This window comes from Carassius auratus, chromosome 29 (genome assembly GCF_003368295.1).
Source record: "Carassius auratus strain Wakin chromosome 29, ASM336829v1, whole genome shotgun sequence".
Classification (NCBI taxonomy): domain Eukaryota; kingdom Metazoa; phylum Chordata; class Actinopteri; order Cypriniformes; family Cyprinidae; genus Carassius; species Carassius auratus.
Genome location: NC_039271.1, coordinates 664,426 through 683,931, shown reverse-complemented (window position 1 = coordinate 683,931; position 19,506 = coordinate 664,426). Strand labels below are relative to the sequence as shown.

At 36.0% G+C, this 19,506-nt stretch overlaps 3 protein-coding genes across 5 annotated transcripts; all 3 read left to right on the top strand.

Annotated features, from left to right (window-relative positions):
• The first annotated feature begins 377 nt into the window (after window positions 1–377).
• Window positions 378–1,574, top strand: LOC113048589 (39S ribosomal protein L42, mitochondrial-like). Of its 2 annotated transcripts, none has more exons than XM_026210459.1 (5): window positions 378–611; window positions 762–825; window positions 1,039–1,123; window positions 1,202–1,365; window positions 1,449–1,574. In XM_026210459.1, the coding sequence occupies exons 1-5, from the start codon at window positions 533–535 to the stop codon at window positions 1,492–1,494; spliced, it is 438 nt and encodes a 145-aa protein (XP_026066244.1). In that variant the 5' UTR covers window positions 378–532; the 3' UTR covers window positions 1,495–1,574. The 2 variants fall into 2 exon arrangements, with proteins under 2 accessions (XP_026066244.1, XP_026066245.1); XM_026210460.1 differs by having other exon boundaries at window positions 394–611; window positions 765–825.
• A 969-nt stretch (window positions 1,575–2,543) lies between these two features.
• Window positions 2,544–8,061, top strand: LOC113047790 (ubiquitin-conjugating enzyme E2 N-like). The gene is made up of 4 exons (XM_026209082.1): window positions 2,544–2,684; window positions 3,746–3,992; window positions 4,668–4,808; window positions 6,685–8,061. Exons 1-4 carry the CDS (start codon window positions 2,655–2,657, stop codon window positions 6,729–6,731), a joined length of 465 nt encoding a protein of 154 aa, XP_026064867.1. The 5' UTR covers window positions 2,544–2,654; the 3' UTR covers window positions 6,732–8,061.
• Window positions 8,062–9,782: 1,721 nt separating this feature from the next.
• Window positions 9,783–18,927, top strand: LOC113047789 (diphosphoinositol polyphosphate phosphohydrolase 3-beta). 2 transcript variants are annotated; one of them, XM_026209081.1, is made up of 5 exons: window positions 9,783–10,201; window positions 15,904–16,014; window positions 16,152–16,196; window positions 16,296–16,380; window positions 16,842–18,927. In XM_026209081.1, exons 1-5 carry the CDS (start codon window positions 10,106–10,108, stop codon window positions 17,015–17,017), a joined length of 513 nt encoding a protein of 170 aa, XP_026064866.1. In that variant the 5' UTR covers window positions 9,783–10,105; the 3' UTR covers window positions 17,018–18,927. The 2 variants fall into 2 exon arrangements, with proteins under 2 accessions (XP_026064866.1, XP_026064865.1); XM_026209080.1 differs by having other exon boundaries at window positions 9,785–10,201; window positions 16,293–16,380.
• Window positions 18,928–19,506: the final 579 nt, after the last annotated feature.

Here is a 19,506-nt window from a genome sequence, read left to right as displayed (position 1 = left end):
GAAAAACAATCCCTATGGCGGTGGTATTATTTGGATATCATTGTTAAATAGTTTTCTCACAAAACATTTAAATAAAATAAATATGCTACAGTTGTTTTACATGTGTTTCTCTGTCTCTACTAGGCTACGGAGAGTGAACACAATTTAAATATGATTAATTATATTTATTTTGCCAGTCTTTTGTTTTTTGTCGATCAAATAAAGTAATTTTGTAAAATATGAATCATTAGGACCTGAACGGCCACATATTGTTTCCTACCCGGAGGGATATTTGTGTAGCGCACTGTCTGTAAAGTTTCCGCTAGAGGGCGCTCTAAGTTCAAGAATTCCTCGTTTAACTTCATTCAATAAATAGGGCATATTTTGTGTCGAATTGCAAGACAGCTCGGATTACAGCCACAAAACTAAACACACAAGAAATATTTAAAAACATATGGATTAATGGAATGATATAGACCGCGAATGATGCAAATAGTGTCTTAATTGAGCCTAACTTCCGTTCCTGTCTGTCGTTTCTTTTCCGGTGGACAGCATGGCGTCGGGTCACATCAGCAGACTGGCTAACCTGTTTAACCGAGCGAACACCAGCAGAAATATTAGACAGCTCCAAGGTGAGCTCTCATAATGAAAAACATTCACATTTTTGTTGATATATAATCTGACATTATTCGCGATTATACTCCTGCAAACCCTTTATTGTATAACCTTAAGTCTTTCTGACCTCACTAACGAGGGATGTTTTTTAATTATTATTATTTTAGCAGGAACTTTACTGTCATCTCACAACAAATCTACAGTCAGAGGTTTATCCACTAATGACAACAGGTGAGTGATGCCAGTGCATTAATGCACACTTAATTGTTCAGTTGTAATATATTATGATGCATCAGCAGTTAATGTATGTTCCGCTTCATGCATACCTAATAAAGTGTTAATATGTTGCATGCTTGCCTAATAAAGTGTTATTATGTTGCATGCATAACTAAAATAGTGTTATTATGTTGCATGCATACCTAAAATGTGTTGTTTCTGTTCCAGTAATGTGGAAATCGCTGTGACATCTGATGGAAACACAATAGTGTGTTACCATCCCACAGTCGACATTCCCTATGAGCTCACACAGGTGTGTATGATGGTGTCTCAATATATATCCTTTCGATTTGTGGAGATTTTGCCCATAAGTGTGTTTTGTTTGTTTTAGCCGATCGTCAGGCCGGACGCCGTCAGTGATCATGCAGAGACGCACGAGCAGGTGCTCAAAGCCAGACTCGGTAAAGAGGTTTTAAATAACAAACAGGCCCCGACCATAGAAGAGCTCAGTAAGATGTTTTACACCACCAAACACCGCTGGTACCCCGTCGGACAGTGAGTTTGCATTGTGTACTCTACACAAACAGCATGTTCTGCCATGTTTCAGGTCAATGAACTGGTTTGTGTTTCTGTTTTAGGTATCACTCCAGACGCAGAAACCCAAATCCTCCCAAAGACCGATAGTCTGGGTTTTTTTCTGTCCTCTCTAATATTCTTTGTACATGAACCGCTGCACATTAAATAAACCCTTCCTTCAGCTATTGGTTTGATGTGTTGTGTGTGTTATAATTTATTAATGGTCGATCATATTAGAATGAACTAAAGCCATAAAATATTTGAATTTGACTGAAAATCTTTATTTTTTTATTTCAGCTAGATGCCAAAGCAACTTTTAGTATTTTCATTAAGTTTAACTTGATGCATTAAATGGACTAAAAATGAAATGAGTTAATCGAAACAATGTAGCCATGTAAAAGGACAACAACACAACAAAATTAAAATAAAAACTAATTCAAAATATTTTGTATGTTAACATTCACAATATAAATTGAAATACTGACTTTTTAATGTAATGTTTTAAATCCTTGAATGCTGAAACTCAAAATAAGTTACTGGCAATTTGTTGTTATATCAAATATTGATCAACATTTATATACATATTAATTGCTTTGATTTTCTCAGCGTAGAATAAAACCTTCAACATTTTCTTTAAAATCAGAATAAATTTGGTTAAAAATATATTTTACTTTATAAATAATTAACTTCGGTAAGACCAGCTTATTTATATAGCACATTTCAGGCAAAGAATAGTTATTAACAGTGCTATACCTAGGGATTTTAAAATAATCATAACATGGATAAGAAATAATAATACGTTTTATTTATATAGTGCCTTTCCAAGGATACTTTACAATGTACATTCCACAAGAAAATAAAAACAATGAAAGGGTAGACAATGATGGCAAAAAATAGAAATAAATAAAAAGGGATATAAAGCCTTTAAAGTAATAATGGATTTAAATGTATTAAACAAGAAGGAAAGGATTTAATAAATATAACAGATGCATAATGAACAATTAAAATAAATATTAGTAATTTATTTCAAATGCATTAAAACAAATAAGAATTTATGTATAAGATTGTACAATGTTTTAAGGGCGGGGGATTCGCAATGTACACAAAATAACAAATCGTAGACAAGTAGTGGAAAAACTACATTTCCCAGAAGACCTATTGGTGCGGATGATGACGTTTTTTACAGGAAGACTTGCGCGCATGCGCTGTCGAGCTCAACGCGAGGAGTAGGGACCGGGCCACGGCGCAAACCGCATCAATAAAACAAGATGGCTGGATTGCCTCGCAGGATTATTAAGGTATAACTCCATAATGTTTCTCTTGTGCGTTTCATTGCGGTATTTGAAGACGCTGCTAAAGTGATGCGTTAAAAATGAAAGAAAACGGCATGTGCTCGCGCTGCAGCAGGGAGGCTCCCGCGCGCTCACTTTTTCAAACACGCACAGCGCACCAAATACATGGCAACAGCTTTCATGGAAAGATCAACTGCATCAGCTCATTCTGGTTTATTACAGAGCCAGTAATGTAAGTGTCAGCTGAGAGATTCTGGGTGCGTGACACATGAACGTGTTTACAGATGCGGATCTCGTGCACTGCGCTGGAAAGCACTAGAAATATGTCCTTGTGAAAGCAGTTCCGTGCAATAAGAGATTGCATGCTAACAGGAAATGCATTGAATTTTTTTATAAATACTGTGTGTCGCAAGTATGTGGTTAGCGAATTTTAAGTACACAGAGACGCTTCACTGTTTGTGTTATGTGTACATGAGTCTAATTTCGCAATACCATAAATCTGTTTGTCAGCAAGTCAGATCCACAGTGCATCTTTTTCTGCCTAAGAACCGCCCATTTAGATCTTCTGATTGACAGCTAAACAGACCAATCACAGTTCACTTCCAGAGTCACGTGCCAATTCGGCGTTGGTTTATATTTAATGGATTTATAACACAATAATAGATTGGTATTAAATCAAATAATTGCTCAGATTACGTCACAGGAGTCATGAACTGTGAAAGGTGAGCATAAAAACATCTCTATAAAAAGTACTGATTATTTCTTACACATTTCTGTTTGTGGATATTTATGATGCTTGCTACTAAATGCCTCTGTATCTTTTTTTTTAAAGCATTTTAGAAACAAACTTTATCAAACGTATTCAATGCAGCTATCAGTGCTTTCTAAATGCATTTTATTTCCATGCAACTGTAAACCAAATAAAGTTCATCAGTATCATTGCATTTACATTGAAGGGACTTGCATTGAATTCAGGGTTTGAACGTGATCATGTGATCAGGTCATGCATTCGTATTTCAAACCCATGACTTTGACATTGTGATTTAAATGTGTCTATGTTTCAATAGGAGACGCAGCGCTTGTTGGCCGAGCCTGTGACTGGAATCAGAGCAGAACCTGATGAGGGAAATGCTCGATATTTCCATGTGGTGATCGCTGGGCCGCAGGATTCACCTTTCGAAGGCGGGACGTTCAAACTGGAGCTGTTCCTCCCAGAGGAGTATCCCATGGCTGCTCCCAAAGTCCGATTCATGACCAAAATCTACCATCCTAATGTAGACAAACTGGGCAGGATCTGTCTGGACATCCTGAAAGGTGATCATAGTGTTTGTAAAGCCTGGCACATGAAATAATAGTCAGACATTTTTTTTTATTATTTATATATTTTTTTGGAGTAGAACAGTTTTTCAACCTTTAGACAAAATCCATATAAATTAAATAAGCATATGTTTCATGTGTTGTATCGTATTTGATCAACCAGGGTTTTATGGTTCATTTAGTCTGAAATAATGAGAATATGGAGGTTAAAACAGCTACATTTAATCCAGAGGCTCAAACTGAGCAAAAATCTTTTTTTGCAGATGCTGGTATTTATATGATGCTTGTGATGTAAACCAGTGAGATCTTTATAACAGTTATAACGTATACAATATGCAATAGTAATATGAGATTTAAATTATCCAATTATATAATCCAGTGATGATTGAGAGATGAACCAATAAATGCTCCTCAGAAAATGTGAGATGTTTTGGAGGCTTGTGAGGATCAAAAGATCCTGAAGATCAGATCTGAAAAATGGCCATTTGTACAATTATACTAGCAGACCTTTTACTTGCCAAAAAAACTCAACTATCATTCAGAGGACAGAATGCATGGAGTAAATTGTGTGCATCAAAGTTTTGTTCGTTTAGAGAGGTCTTTATGTATCAAATATGAAGCGCTAGGCTTTGTAAGGTTAATGGTCACAGGTCTGTCTCTTCTCTCTTGTAGATAAATGGTCTCCAGCTCTTCAGATCCGAACAGTGCTGCTCTCTATCCAGGCTTTACTAAGCGCTCCGAACCCTGATGATCCGCTGGCTAATGATGTCGCTGAACAGTGGAAGAGCAACGAGGCTCAAGCCATTGAAACAGGTGAGACCTTCTCATCAGCACGAATTGCTATAGAATTATATGTATGTGCATGTGTAAATGTATATAAACAGTGAAACCTTGTGAAAGAATTCATACCCCTTCCTTTTTTTCACGTTTTGTTATGTTGCAGCCTTATGTTAAACTGCTCTAAATTACTTTTTTCCACATCATTCTACACCCCATAAACCATAATGGTAAAGCAAAAAACAGGTTTTTAACATCTATCCAAATGTAAAAAAAAAACAACAACAAAAAACACTTGTTTGATTCCGTTGCAATTCCATCTCAGAGAGTTAAACATTAATATTGCTTATAGATGCTACTACACTTCGAGTGAAGTTAACCTGTGGCAAATTCAGTTGAATGGGTATGATTTGGAAAGACGCATATCTTTATAATACAGTTAATGATGCATATCAGAGCAAAAACCTCAAAATAACTGTCTGAAGAGCTCAGAGGCAGGTTTGTGTCAAGCCACACATCTGGAGAAGAGCTCAAACATCAAACACAAAGACTTGAGGCTGTAAAAGTGCTTCAGTAAAATATATAGCTAAGGCTATGAATAATTATTCAATGTACTTATTTCACTTTTTTATTTTTAATACATTTACGAAGTTGTAACCGTTCTGTTTTTGCTTAGTCAATCTGGTGTATGGAGTTTGGAGTTTCTGTTGTGAGAAAGTTAAAAACAAAGCAGTTTATGATATCCGGTTCGCGAACGAATCATTCGATTTTACCGGATCTTCTTGAACCAGTTCACCAAATCGAACTGAATCGTGTTAAACGGTTCGCGTCTCCAATACACATTAATCCACAAATGACTTAAGCTGTTAACTTTTTTAATGTGTCTGACACTCTCTCTGAGTTAAAACAAACCAATATCCCGGAGTAATTCATTTACTCAGACAGTACACTGACTGAACTGCTGTGAAGAGAGAACTGAAGATGAGAACGTCACATGGTCCTTCAGAAATCATTCTAATATGCTGATTTATTATTAGAATTATCAATGTTGGCAACAATTTTTTCCCCCAAAAAATGTCCAATCCACTATACTTTTTCAGGATTCTTTGATGAATAAAAAGTTATAAGAATAGCATTTATTCAAAATATAAATCTTTTCTAACAACATCAATCTTTTCTATAACTTCTTAACAATTTAACACATCCTTGCTTAATATATTTTTTTATTTCTTTAAAAAATGAAGAAAAAAAATGTACTGAGCCCAAACTTTTAAATAGTAGTGTATATTGTTAGAAAAGATTTCAATTTGAAATAAATGCTCTTCTTTTTAATTGATTATTCATCAAAGAATCCTGAAAAAAGAATAACCGGTTCCAAAAAAAAACATTAAGCATTCCAACAGTTTCAAACATTGATAGTAAATCAGTATATAAGAATAATTTCTGAAGATCATGTGACACTGAAGACTGGAGGAATGATGCTGGAAATACAGATGCACAATTGTGATATGAACTCTAAATTGAGAAAGAAAAAGTTGAAATTTTCCTTGGCAAAAATCGAAAGAATTAAACCTTTTTTGTGTGTGTGTGTCATTTTTGTAACTTAAATCTTGTGCGATTCTGACTTTGAATTTACATCTTTATCAAAATTAATAATTTTTTTTCTGCCATAGAATAAAAAAGGGAATTGCAACTTTTAATCTTGCAATTACTTTTTCTCAGAATTATCTTGCAATTCTGAGTTTATACATGCAATTTTAACTTTTTTTTTTTTTTCTCAAAATTTAGAGAGACTCTAAATGGTAAAGGTGACACATGTGTCCGTTTTTGATCCTCAAACTTTATTATGACATGTTTTAGTATGATTTGATATATGATATATGGTTCTTTGTGTTTTTTCTCTCTCTCTCAGCCCGGACATGGACCAGGCTTTATGCCGGCAACAACATTGATGTTTAGAAGAAAGAAGCGGTGGCATCAAGTGAGAGAAGTGGAACAATCTCCTTCTGTCTTCTTTTGCATTTAAAGGACACTTTCTCAGACAAATTAAAATAAGCGAAAAACATACAAAACCAAACAAAAAAACATACGATTCAAAAGCAACTACTGCAGCCCCTTTGGGTGAGTGTCGGTGTGTTCCTGGTCAGAACTAATGCTTGCTCCACTATATGATCTCTCTGCTTCTGGGTTCGGCCAGGAAGTGATGTGTGGTGATGGCCTGGGGTTTCCCAGCATCCCTTGTGTGGTCACTACACTGGACCCTGTCAGAATGTGTAGAACAGTCTCTATTACAGTTATTAGCGCAGTGGATTTCACTGGAAACTGATTGTAGGCTCCAGGCCCTGCATCCAGGTGGATGGTTCAGTGATGTTTATTTTTATGTTTCGCGGTGTAGAGGGAGGGCCTGGTAAATGTGGGATGCATACATGCTGCTTCTAGGTCAGGGACAAAATTTTGTGAATTTTTTTTTTCTTTTTTAACTTTTTCTTTTCTCTGAGACTCTTCAGTTCATTAAACACCTGTTGTGAACCCCATCTTTATCATTGCCAGAACCTGCTCTGATGATGTTGTATTCCAAGCGAAACTTGTGTGAGTGTGCGTGCAAAGGTTTGTGTTTCGGCTGAAGTGGAATCTGTATGACTTGTCTGGGAAAATTAAATCTGTAAATGTTCAGTTTTAGTAAAAATATTTTTTGTTATGTTATTTGGTTTGTTCTCTTCATTTCTGTTTTTTTGTTTTGTTTTGTTTTATCTTTACAGGTCTGAATCTGATTATGGAAGCTTGTTACTGCCACAGAATTAAAAAAGATAATGGTTTATAGATTTTCTTATCATTCTAAAAATGTTTTTTCTCAAATTTCTGAGAATTCAGAATTTTGATACTTTTTTCTTTTTTTTGAGCTTGCGTTTTGGAATTTAGCTTTTTTTTGTGGAATTCGAAGTTTGCATTTAGTAAAAAAGTGACACAATAATGACTTTTTTCATTATTTGGACTTCTCAGAATTGTGAGATTTAGACCCAGAACTGAAAGGGGAAAAAGTCAGAATTAACCCTTTTTTTACCCTGTGGTGGAAACAAACTTCCATAGATCGTAGCCTGAAACCTATCAGCAGATGCTAGAAAATACAGTTTGTCAAATAATTTCACAGTATATATGACATGCGTACAAAAACTGCAGGTGTTTAATCTTAACGACTATATGAATTATGCTTAAACAGGACTGTGTTTCCTTGCTAGTGTGTTAATGTGAAAGTTTGCTTCTGCAAATAAAATAGAAAAGCCCCTTTGAACCATGTGTCCATATAAAAGAATTTGTTGATTAAATTACACTTGTTACAGTATTATGAATTATGTGGCAGAGGCACCAGTGTTTAGATGCTCTAACACATGGACAATTGTAGTTTTTTTTTTTTTTTGACAATTCAGAGCAAACGTGGTTTGCAACTAAAAATGAACATTAGGTATATCTGCTTAGCTGCTGAATTTTGTGAAAATATAGGCTAAATGCAGATTACATTATCCCATTTGAAATAAATTGTTTTAAGGTTTAGATTTAAAGTTCTTCAGTACAGTATAAAGGCAGTTCTGTCTCTGGACCCTATCTATGACTCGTTTTTTTCTACCAAACAGCACATTATATAACCATCTGAGCAGCAGCTGAAGTGATTTCTGGCTTCCACATTTCTCCATCCTGATTGTTTGTGTGTGTCTGAAGGCTGTTTATAGGATTGGGACATCGAGCGCAATCCAAACAGTCTCTTGTTTCTGTTTTCATATATATATATTCATATATAATTAGCCATTTGTTATGTCTGCAGTGTCTGAATGGCTACCATTACGGCATTTCTATAGACCTCGAGAGCATAGCTTGTAATAATGTCAGAGTGTTTGTATATGGTCACAAATAGAACTGATTACTATTTACTATTTAGCACTGACTGATGAGTATTTCTGTCCAGTAAACGTACATATTCATTATGAAGTTTCTGCAAAACATCTCTCATGTTCAGTGAGTGTGTGGCAGCTGTTGCTCTGATCAGATCCATGTAATCTCATTAAGGCCATGAACAGATTCATGCTTCTCTGTTCGGTCTCAAAATCTGTTGAGCCGATGGCAACAATTTATTTCCATTGTGCTGTTGTCTGATTAATGTGCTTAATGAGTTTGGCCCATGTTGAGTTGAGGTTGTAAGCTAAGGCAACAGATTTTAGAGCATCACTATCCAGATGTTTGTAATTGACTCATTTAAGACACGACGACTGCAGGCATGTGCAGCCTGTCTTAGATTTCTGTCTTAGCTTAGTTACTAAATCCGCCCAAGAACAATTATTCTCTATAATTTTATTGGTGATTATATTTTTGGGCAAGTTGTTACAGGTCTATACCCCAGTAACTCTTCGGTTCTAAGTCAAATGTTCAATTGCACTAATGATTTTAAAACTAAACCTACCTTGAAAAATAGTGTTTATCATTAAAAGTGCTTCTAGTTTCACTCAAATGACTCATGACCGTTCTCAGTGCTCTCTCAAACTGTTTCTTCATCTTGTTTGCACAGTGATACCAGAAAGAAATGTTGTCAAAATCTATTCTTGTTAAAGTTAATCAATGTCATCGCTCATAATTCGATCAGATCTGTATGCCAAATTCCAGCAGTCCAGTTCATCATTAACAGTACTACATTAAAGAAAAATTTACAAATGGGATTACCATGGTCATTTATTTATTTACATTAAATGCATTAATGCACTGCTGTATATGCAGCTAGATGGAATGATTTAGAAATTAATATTCAAAGATATCTACCTGCAGTATTTGTGACAGAAGGCCACGCAGTTATGCGGCAACGGACGAGCGCGAGCGCAGTTCACGGATCCGCCTGACGGAAGCACGGCCGATGTCTCGCTCATGTATATTAATCAGTTTGAGGTGACGTCGAAGCATTACCTTCCAATGGTTAACGCGGCTGAATAATATATGCTGACGTTGCCTGGTAACCTTCCAATGATGGCGGTTTAACTCATTAATATTAAGTACCAAGCCGTAAACGTACTGGAATTGGTAATTTCGCACCCGGCACACCACACACGTATATACTGGAGTGAAACGAGATATTCAGACCTAGGAATGGACAGCCGAATGCTGATTTGTCGCTAAAGAATCGAATTTAGTCGGACTGAACGCGGAGGAATGGTTTAAATTTGATTGAAAACCAACGCAAACCCCTAGGCTCGGTACTCGTCCGCCTCTCGCCGTCGGTGGTGACTCACGGAGATCGGGCCGTTGACGGAGCATCGCTGACCGGGTGGATAAATAACTGAAATCGGGATTACAGCATGAAGTTCAAACCGAACCAGACGCGGACGTACGACAGGGAAGGATTCAAGAGACGAGCGGCGTGTCTCTGCTTCAGAAACGAACGGGAGGATGAGGTACGGAGATATCATCTAAACCGGGCATGATGCTCGGATGATGAATCAGTGTATCAACACGGTCTCACACTTTCACCTGAAGCCCAGTCAGAATATAAACGAACATAAAGATATTTGTAAAGTGTGTAGCCTGTGTAGCCTATATAGCATAACTTACTCGCATACATAGAGCTATCAATCAGGTTCTAATATGCTGTAATGTGATTTTTCATCTTGTTCATCAGAGCTGTGTTTAGTCATGGATGGACACGTAACGTTAGATCCATAAAGTGATATGACTTGGAAAATTGCAGACACAGTGCATACACAAACAAATAATGCACTATACAGACACACCAGATTGTTTACATCTGGAGTGCTGGAGGTAATCTGAGATCAGTTGTTCTTGGGTCAGTGAGATCAGTTCTTAGAAAGTGAAGTTTTTGCAGCATGCACTGTACAGTGTAATCTACAGCACATCTGTTCAGCTAATTCTCATCCAGAGATGTAATCTCTGTCACACAGCACCTCACTGGCAGATATCCCATTGAGCTTCATTAGTCAAGTATAATAACCCATTAGAAAACCGGATTCCTTTACCTTTCCTGTACCTCTATCTGTCTATTTTTGTCATTACACGCACATGTTCGTCCCGTCACCTATGACTTAAAGGCACTTTAGACTGTCGGTCACTGGGCCTAAGTAGCCCAGTTATGCAATAAAAGCACGTCAGACTGCAGCTTTCTGAAACTTCCCCAGTTTATATGCATGTATACCAGGTTCATCCGCTTCTGACAAAGGACTCGCATGGAAAGACATAGATCGAATGGCATATACCACCCAGTGACACCTTTTGAAAAATCACATTTAAAAAAGCATTGTTGTCGTATCCTACTCATTTAGGATTTTCTTGTTCTGAAGGTTATTTGCTAAGTATCTCTTATCAGTCGCAAATTGAGTTTTCGTGTTTAAAGTAATATGAATAGAAACAATAAAGAGTTTAATCGTCTTTTGGATGGATAGCCAGTAAAGTCTTGAGCGCATCTTGTAAATAATTAATAACATTATCAACTTGGAGGTATGTTAGTGTTAATTTGACTCTCCTTCAGACCGCTAGAGATGTAGATGAGTTTGTTCACAGGAACAGAATTAGAGAAATGTAGCATTACATCGCTTGCTCATCCAAATGGATCCTCTGCGAATGGGTGCCATCAGAACGAGACTCTAAACGGCTGATTAAACAAAATCACTTTAATCTACACCACTCCAGTCCATCAGTTAACATCTGGAGAAGACAAAAGCTGGAAGTGTTTGCAGTTTTTTAAAGTCATCTTGTCTGAATCAGGACAGAAATGTTCACAGATTAAACATTGTTTACCTGCCAAAACAGATCTGAATAAATATGTAGGTGGATTTGATGTGAGACACAACAGGAAATGGACTTTTCACTGGAGGAAGCATTATTATGGACTAGTATTTTAGCCAGAAGTGATGGTTTGACATTAAAAATGCATTTGTAATTTAAAACACACAGCTTTTGGCTTCTCAAGACATTAACTGATGGACTGGAGTACTGTGTGGATTACTTGTGGATTATTGTGATGTTTTTATCAGATGTTTGAACTCTCATTTTGACGGCACCCATTCACTGCAGAGCATCCATTTGGATGAGCAAGTGATGGAATGCTACATTTCTCCAATTCTGACAAGGAAACAATCTCATCTACATATTGGATGGCCTGAGGGTGAGCACATTTCCTGCAAACTCAAATTTTTGGTCGAACTATTCCTTTAAGTGTCCATTGTCAGAGGTTTCTGCTTTCTTGGTAATCATTCATTCTGTTGCTTTCTTGTTTCCAAGTAACCAAAGAGAGGAATCAGAGTTATTTGAGTTGTCGAGAGCGATTGCTAGTATAAATCTGGGATTGCTTCATATCCAGTCTGTTGTCTCAAACATCACAGTGGCGTGTTCGCTCATGCCCGCTGATCTCAGAGCAGCTCCACAAACAGTCCTGGCACTGCATGAAGGGGAACTGGTTTGAAAGGGCTGTTCTTTGTGTCGGAGGGTAAATAGGGGGCAGAGGATCAGTGAGCGCATGAGTCAAAATCCCTGCCATTCAGCGCACTTTATAGTCTCTCTCCACAGCGGTGATCAGCAACAGCGAGAGCATGTTAGGACATTTAAATATCATCCTTGCGGTTTATCTCATACAAAAATGTACAGTTGTTTAAAAATGCATGACCATAAGATGCTACAGGTGTCAAAACTTTATACAATACTAATTAATGCTGCACAATAATGGTTAAATTAAAGATTATTAATCATGACACTTTTCTTTTGAGAAATTCCTTTTTCAATGCACTTTCATGTAAGCATAAATTAAGAAAACATTAACTCATGGACAAGCTTGTCTTTCTGCATTATAAACACTGGTGAGACCTTGAAGGGACAGTTCACCCAAAAATACAAATTCTGTCATTTACTCACCCTCAAATTTTCCCAAACCTGTATGAATTTCTTTCCCATGTTATACACAAAAGAAGATATTTTGAAGGATGTTTGTCACCAAACTGTTGCTGCGGAATACTGTGGAAGTCAATGGCTACCGTCAACTGTTTGGTTACAAACATCCTTCAAGATATTGTATTCAACAGAAGAAACTGATAGGTTTTGAACAACATAGCTGAGATTTATTTTTGGATGTTGCAAATAATTAAGCTTAAATAATCAAGTGAATATAATTAAATAACAAAAATGAAATAATCGCTATTAAAATAGAGATAGTTTCAAAGCAGCTTCACAGTAATCAACAGGAAAATAACAGAATCAATGATGCATGCCTTTTTAAACATGAGACTATTTCTGGGAAATCAGGACAAACGTCACTGTCTTCCTCCATTTAGCATAATGTTTGTTATTAAATACAGTCTTGTTTTCCTAGAATCAGAGTTATTGTAAACATACAGCAGATTTTAAACAACTTTGACATGCCACTGCTAAAATAAAATATGCATTCAAGAATTATTTCAACCGTACAGTTCACTGTAGTCACCTGAATTTTTAGAAAGTGATGATGTTGGGAGATTTTCCTTGTCTGGGTGTATTGTGGTGTAGGGGTTAAGGCTGGTTAGTTCAACTCAAATGCACCAGCGTGTCCTTAAACAGGACGCTTAACCCCAAGGTTGCTCCAGGGTGTTTGTCCTTGTAATAAGGCCATAGTGCTCTGCTGCGGTGACATTAGGTCAAAGTCACAGAAACCAGAGAACTCTGGTCGTGTTGAATGAAAATGAAGTTTTAAAATATAATCCTGTTGATCCTGTTTTGAAAGACAGCCATGCAAAAATCATATCAGATCTGTTAGTTTATGTATTAAACTCTTAATCAGCATGATACTTTAGTGTTTGATCATTCTGGTTCTGACCGCTGGATTTAAACGGCTGTGATTTCGTCATGTTAATCAAACACCTGATGATTCATGTTTTACTCCCACTTTGTTTTGATTACATACATCCTTGATGCATCATTGAGAACCTCTTCATGTCAGCATCCATTTTACTACAGTAATGTGATGAATTTCTGAAAATAAAAGTGGGTCAGACTTAATTATGTCCATCCCGAATCAGTGGATCATAAAAAGTAGATTTGTTTTCTTTGACTACGAAGAGGTGAAGAATGTGATAGATGTAATGTTAATAATTATTATTCTATTATGTATGATATATTATAGGAAAAACTTTGAATGATGCATTAATTAAATTCTGAATTATTAATACATCATTACCAATTTTGTTGTACTGCATTTTATGCTGATTACTTAATGTTAAAAGTGAGAATAATAACTAGAATCACCAATTGAGAAAAAATAGAAGAAAACATAGAGTAATGGTAATTTGAAAATGTACTTAATTGTCATAAAATTGTCTAATGTCATAATGTGTGTGTGTGTGTCCAGAACAACTAGTTTATTTACGTTGTTTATTTTGGTATGTTACTTCAGACTGATGTTTATTTGGTAAAGAAACAAGGCCCCTCAATTCTGAGTCCTGATCACCATTTCAGAGTTTATTTTGCTATAATGATGGTTGACTCTAGCTTATCCTTTTTATTCTTGTTTTTAATTTGGGTCAAATGTGTTTTCATCAGATTTGTCAGGGTGGAATTATGGGACCGTAAATGACTTGTTGTGTTTGAGTGATTGTCAGATCTGTTTGTACAAGAGGTTTCATTGTCATGCTCTTTTCTTGAACTGTATTGTACTGTACTTCATCACAGAGTGACAGGAACACACAGGTCATGGTTTCTTTGTTGGTTGAGTGGTTGAGAATAAGCTCTTTTTTATGTTAAGCTTATGGTCATGTGTGACCAGCCCTGGTTTCTGTGGGAAACCAGAACTAGATTAACGTGTTTCAAAAAACAACTGTTTTAAATGCACTGCATGTAAACAGAAGAACTGTCAAGATGACACATATATTCAAATCCTGTGTACAGAAAGCTTTCTTTTGTGGTTTCTGTAGCACAAACTCTTTAAGCAAGTGACCCGTTCCTCACTGTCAGCTATGAGGCACATTGCAAAAATAACCTGAGCCTGGCACTGAACATGCCAGGTGACAGCAGGTGTCATGAACTTGACAGACGCAAGTGATGTCACACTGCCCCCACAATCCTCTTAGTGCAGGACACACCTGAGGGCCAATCAGCAGCTGGAAGATTAGCCAATCAGAGAGCACGATGTGCCATCACAATCACACTTCCACTGCGTCCATCTGCCGAAAGTCACCTAAACAGTAATATTTAAAAAGAAGTAAAAAAAAAAAAAAAAAAATGGCAAAAGCACATAATAAAATTACTAAAAATGAAACAAATTACTAATGAAACTAGGTTGAAATGGGTTTGAAGAATGAACATTTCAAATTATTATAATTATTATAATATTCCTAAAGACCTAATATTCATTATTTGTCATGTCCGAGAGTAAAGTAAGCAGGTGAAAGCAGTGCAGACATGATTTAATTTGTGCTGTCTTGTAATTAATGTTTTTGTGATGTATAACCTTCTAATGCTCTTTAATATGATGTATTTTATTCTTGCTATTTTCTAAAAAGGTGGTCAGACCAGGGTTATTAACGTTAACTAAAACTAAAACTATAAAAAACTTAACTAAAATTAAATAAAACCTTAAACTTACTAGCTTTTATTCCAACGAAACATTATCATTTTCATTTAGGTCAACTTAATGCATTAAAATAACTAAATTGAAGTAAAATAATTAAAATAACTATATAGACATAAATTACAAAAAACTAAAATAATTAAACTTTAAGGAAAATTAAAATGAAAACTGAAAATATATTTATAAAATATGAAAATATAGACTAATCCAAAATATTAATTAAAACTACAGTTTTAATTATATATTTTTTAAACTGGGCCAGACTCTAAAAGTATGGTGCATACACATACAGTAGACTTTGTGCTCCCCTTCAGATCACGAAATTTGTGCCAAAAATATCATGACATTGTTTCTCTGTTTCATTAAACCCAATAATTGAGTAAACGGAGATTAATGTGTTTTGATGGAGAAACTGCACAAATTCACATTATGGAAAGTGTGTTTGCAGTAAAGCACTTACCACAGAAACCTAGCAGACCAGAGGCAGAAATGTTCTTGCCATCTATCCCACAGTTCTCTGAGACTGAATCAGTTCTGCGCTGGTTTCTGCAGGTGCTGTTGGTCAGCAGCAGTAGAAACCCGGATCAGTGGATCGTTCCTGGTGGAGGAATGGAGCCGGAGGAGGAGCCGTGTGGAGCTGCTGTACGCGAGGTCTTCGAGGAGGTGCCACATTGTCATTTTACATCATTTCTAGCAGTCAGGGTTTAACTGCTGATATATACCTGACTTTGGGAGTCTCATGGCTAAAGGAAGGACTGTTGTGGATTTGATCTCTCTCTCTCTCTCTCTCTCTCCCTCAGGCTGGAGTGAAGGGTAAATTAGGACGTTTGCTCGGTGTGTTTGAGGTAAGGCTCTTCTCTCTCTCCTGATTGGATGTATGGTGAGATGAGGTGATTACAGTCCCTCATACTGAAAGAGTTTATTATTCATTTAAACAACAGCAGAACCAGGACCGGAAACACCGGACGTACGTGTATGTGCTGACGGTCACAGAGACGCTGGATGCCTGGGAGGACTCGGTCAATATCGGTGAGTTTGTGTGTGTTTGGGTGCTGCTTTTGTGATGGATTCAGGTCTCGGGGTCTTTCCAGACTACATGTATATCACACACACACACACACACACACACACACACACAGGTTTCTATGACCACAAGTGAAAATGCATCTATTTGCATTTGTTAAATTTAATGATCCAAAAAAATCTCTATATATTTTTACTGCCTTCCCATCCCACCCAAATTTCAATTATAATATTTTAATTATAGTTTATTTATACATTTAAACCATATCTTTTATTGCAAAAAATAAATAAAAATTAACCAACTTAATTTAAACTTACTTTATTTTATCATATTTAATTACATATTTCTATTGCTAGATGATGATCCATGTTATAAGAATGATTTAAGACCCCACAGTACATTTATTTATAAGATTGTAATGTATTTGTCAGTGTATTTAGCTCATGCTGCAGTATTTGTCCCGTAGGCCGTAAGCGTGAGTGGTTTCCTGTCGACGAGGCCATCAGGGTCCTGCAGAGCCACAAACCTGTTCACGCCGACTACCTGAGACGCCTGCGGATCAGTCGCACATCCACCTCCACCAACGGAAACCTGCTCCTGCCCCAAACATCTCCCAGCACCCTCACACCGCTCTTCAGATAGGACACACACACACATACAGCACAACACACACACATCAACACTCCTCTGTCTACATGAACCACCGACACACTTCTCCTGGAGCTTTATGACCCTCACAACACCTCATGGCCACCTTTGGGACAAACCAAAGCGTGTGGGATTTGTGGTGAAGAACGCCTTAATGATTTATTTCATGATTGAAGTCGGTTTTAGTTGTTGTAACTGAATAATAATAATTGACCAGCTTTACAAACCAGTTACATGGAAGTGCACTTCCATTATTCCTCCATCACTCTCACCTGCAGAGCTCGGCATTCTGGGATTGTGATGTAGGGAATGTCAGGCTTTTATAGCATTTGACCTTTCTGAATTCAGTCCATTAGTGCTGTTGTGACCCCAGACTTCCCTTTAAGACTCAGACAACCCTTTAAAAGCCCCCTTCACTGCTGCTCCCGACCGGATAACTGGATTCCTGAAAGCATCAGAGATTCCGGTCGATGAGATTTCTGGGAATTAGATGGTGGGCGGGAGGGTCGTAACCTCGTTTTATGCTTTGATTAAAGAACAAACATTTGTAGATACACTAAAAGACTGAAGATGACAAATAATGTATGATGGTTTTTAACTACAGTGCAAATGTATTAATCTCTTCTGCTCTTAACTCTTTCTATGAGGTCTTTCTTTAGGTGATTGTGACAAGAACACAACTGTGAATTTTGTCCGAGAAAAGAAAGAAATGCTAACAGGTGAATCTCACAGAACCATTCAAGAACATGCACGGGTCCTATTTCACAAAAACAATTATTTTATATAATTTATGTATACATATATACTTAAAGATAAAGCAGCCTATTTTTAAGACCATTATAATTTTTTACAACACATTTTTTTATATTATTATTTCTATAATGTACAAACAATTATGTATTATTTAAAGGATATGGTATTTATACATAATGGTATTTTTTTGTTTTGCTGCCCTTAATTCATGCTTATTTAATTAATTATTTTTTACTTTACTGTATTTCTGTAAAAAAAATGGAAAAGGTATCTAAATTAAACAATCTAAGTTTGTCATTTTCCTTATTAAAAATACTATATTTATATATTGATTTATTAAAATAAATCATTAAGTCATTACAATAGGTTTCATTTTCTTAATGCAAGATTACAATAAAAACAAATCTCAATGGTCATAAAAATAGGCTACATTTTCCATATTAAAAACAAACAATATATATATAAATAAGAAGACGAAATATGAGCTGTAAATGTTTCGTGAGATTAACCCAAAGGAATTTTTGGCACCAGCAAAGCCTTGAATATCGGTCAGATGTAAGGATTGGGTGCCTTCTTCCTCCGTTAAAACTCATTGTACTGTCACTGTTTTTGTTTGAAACACTGATGCATGTCTGTTGATGTCTGCTGCTCTAAATGCTGTGAGTCTGCTGTAATCATGCTGAACCCAAACTCCTGTGTGTGTGTGTGTGTGTGTGTGTGTGTGTGTGTGTGTGTGTGTGTGTGTGTGTGTGTGTGTGTGTGTGTGTGTGTGTCGCGGATGTGTTTTGATATGTGAAAATGAGCAGGTCAGTGCCAGTCATTCATTTGGATGGAGCGGATGTACACAACACTTTCCTTTAGATTACACTGAGATGTGAAGTGTCAAAACTAATGAACTAAATGTAAAGTTATTTGCCACACGAGATGTACAGTCTAATATTTCAGGTTCCCATAATGAATTCTGATGCTGTGTGAGGCGTGAACTGTAAACTGCTTTGGGCCTGAGGAGTGTTTTGGTAGATTTACAGGTTTGTGAGTCAGACTGTCTCTTACCTGAGATGCCAATGGCTCCACATTTTCTGTATGTTTACTGTAATATGTACAGATGTTCATAATTGATATTTTTATTTGTCAATAAAGATTGTATCACATGGAAGAATTATTTGTTTTCAATTAAAATGGCTTTTTTTTATGAATCATGAGAAAAATACTGCCAATTCTAATTATTCAGCTGGCACCTTAAATCCTTATAAGGTATTAATAATAGAAGTCATTTATTCATAGAATTTATCTATAATTTCAGAAAGAGAAAGAAAAAAAATTCACAAAAAATAAATAAATGTATTAATGGATTTTTTAATGACTTTTTTCCTATACTGTTTTTATTATTATTGCGCAAGTATAATATTTAAATGACATTGCATTTATATTTCTTATATCCCAAATTTAACAAATGAGTATTACAGTATTTTTTTCCTGTAAATACTGTATTACAGTATATTATAGAATAAAATCATTCACTATATAAATAATTATGTTACTAGATTATTTAGTAATGATTGAGTTGTAGAAAAGCCTGTTTAAAATAATTGCATACAATAAATAAATACATGTTAAATAAATAAAATGGCCATTATTTCTAGCAAAATGCCATCATTTGACTAATTACTGCTACAAAACTGTACCGTCATATTAGTCATTGATTTTAAGAAATTAAGAAAAATAGTTAT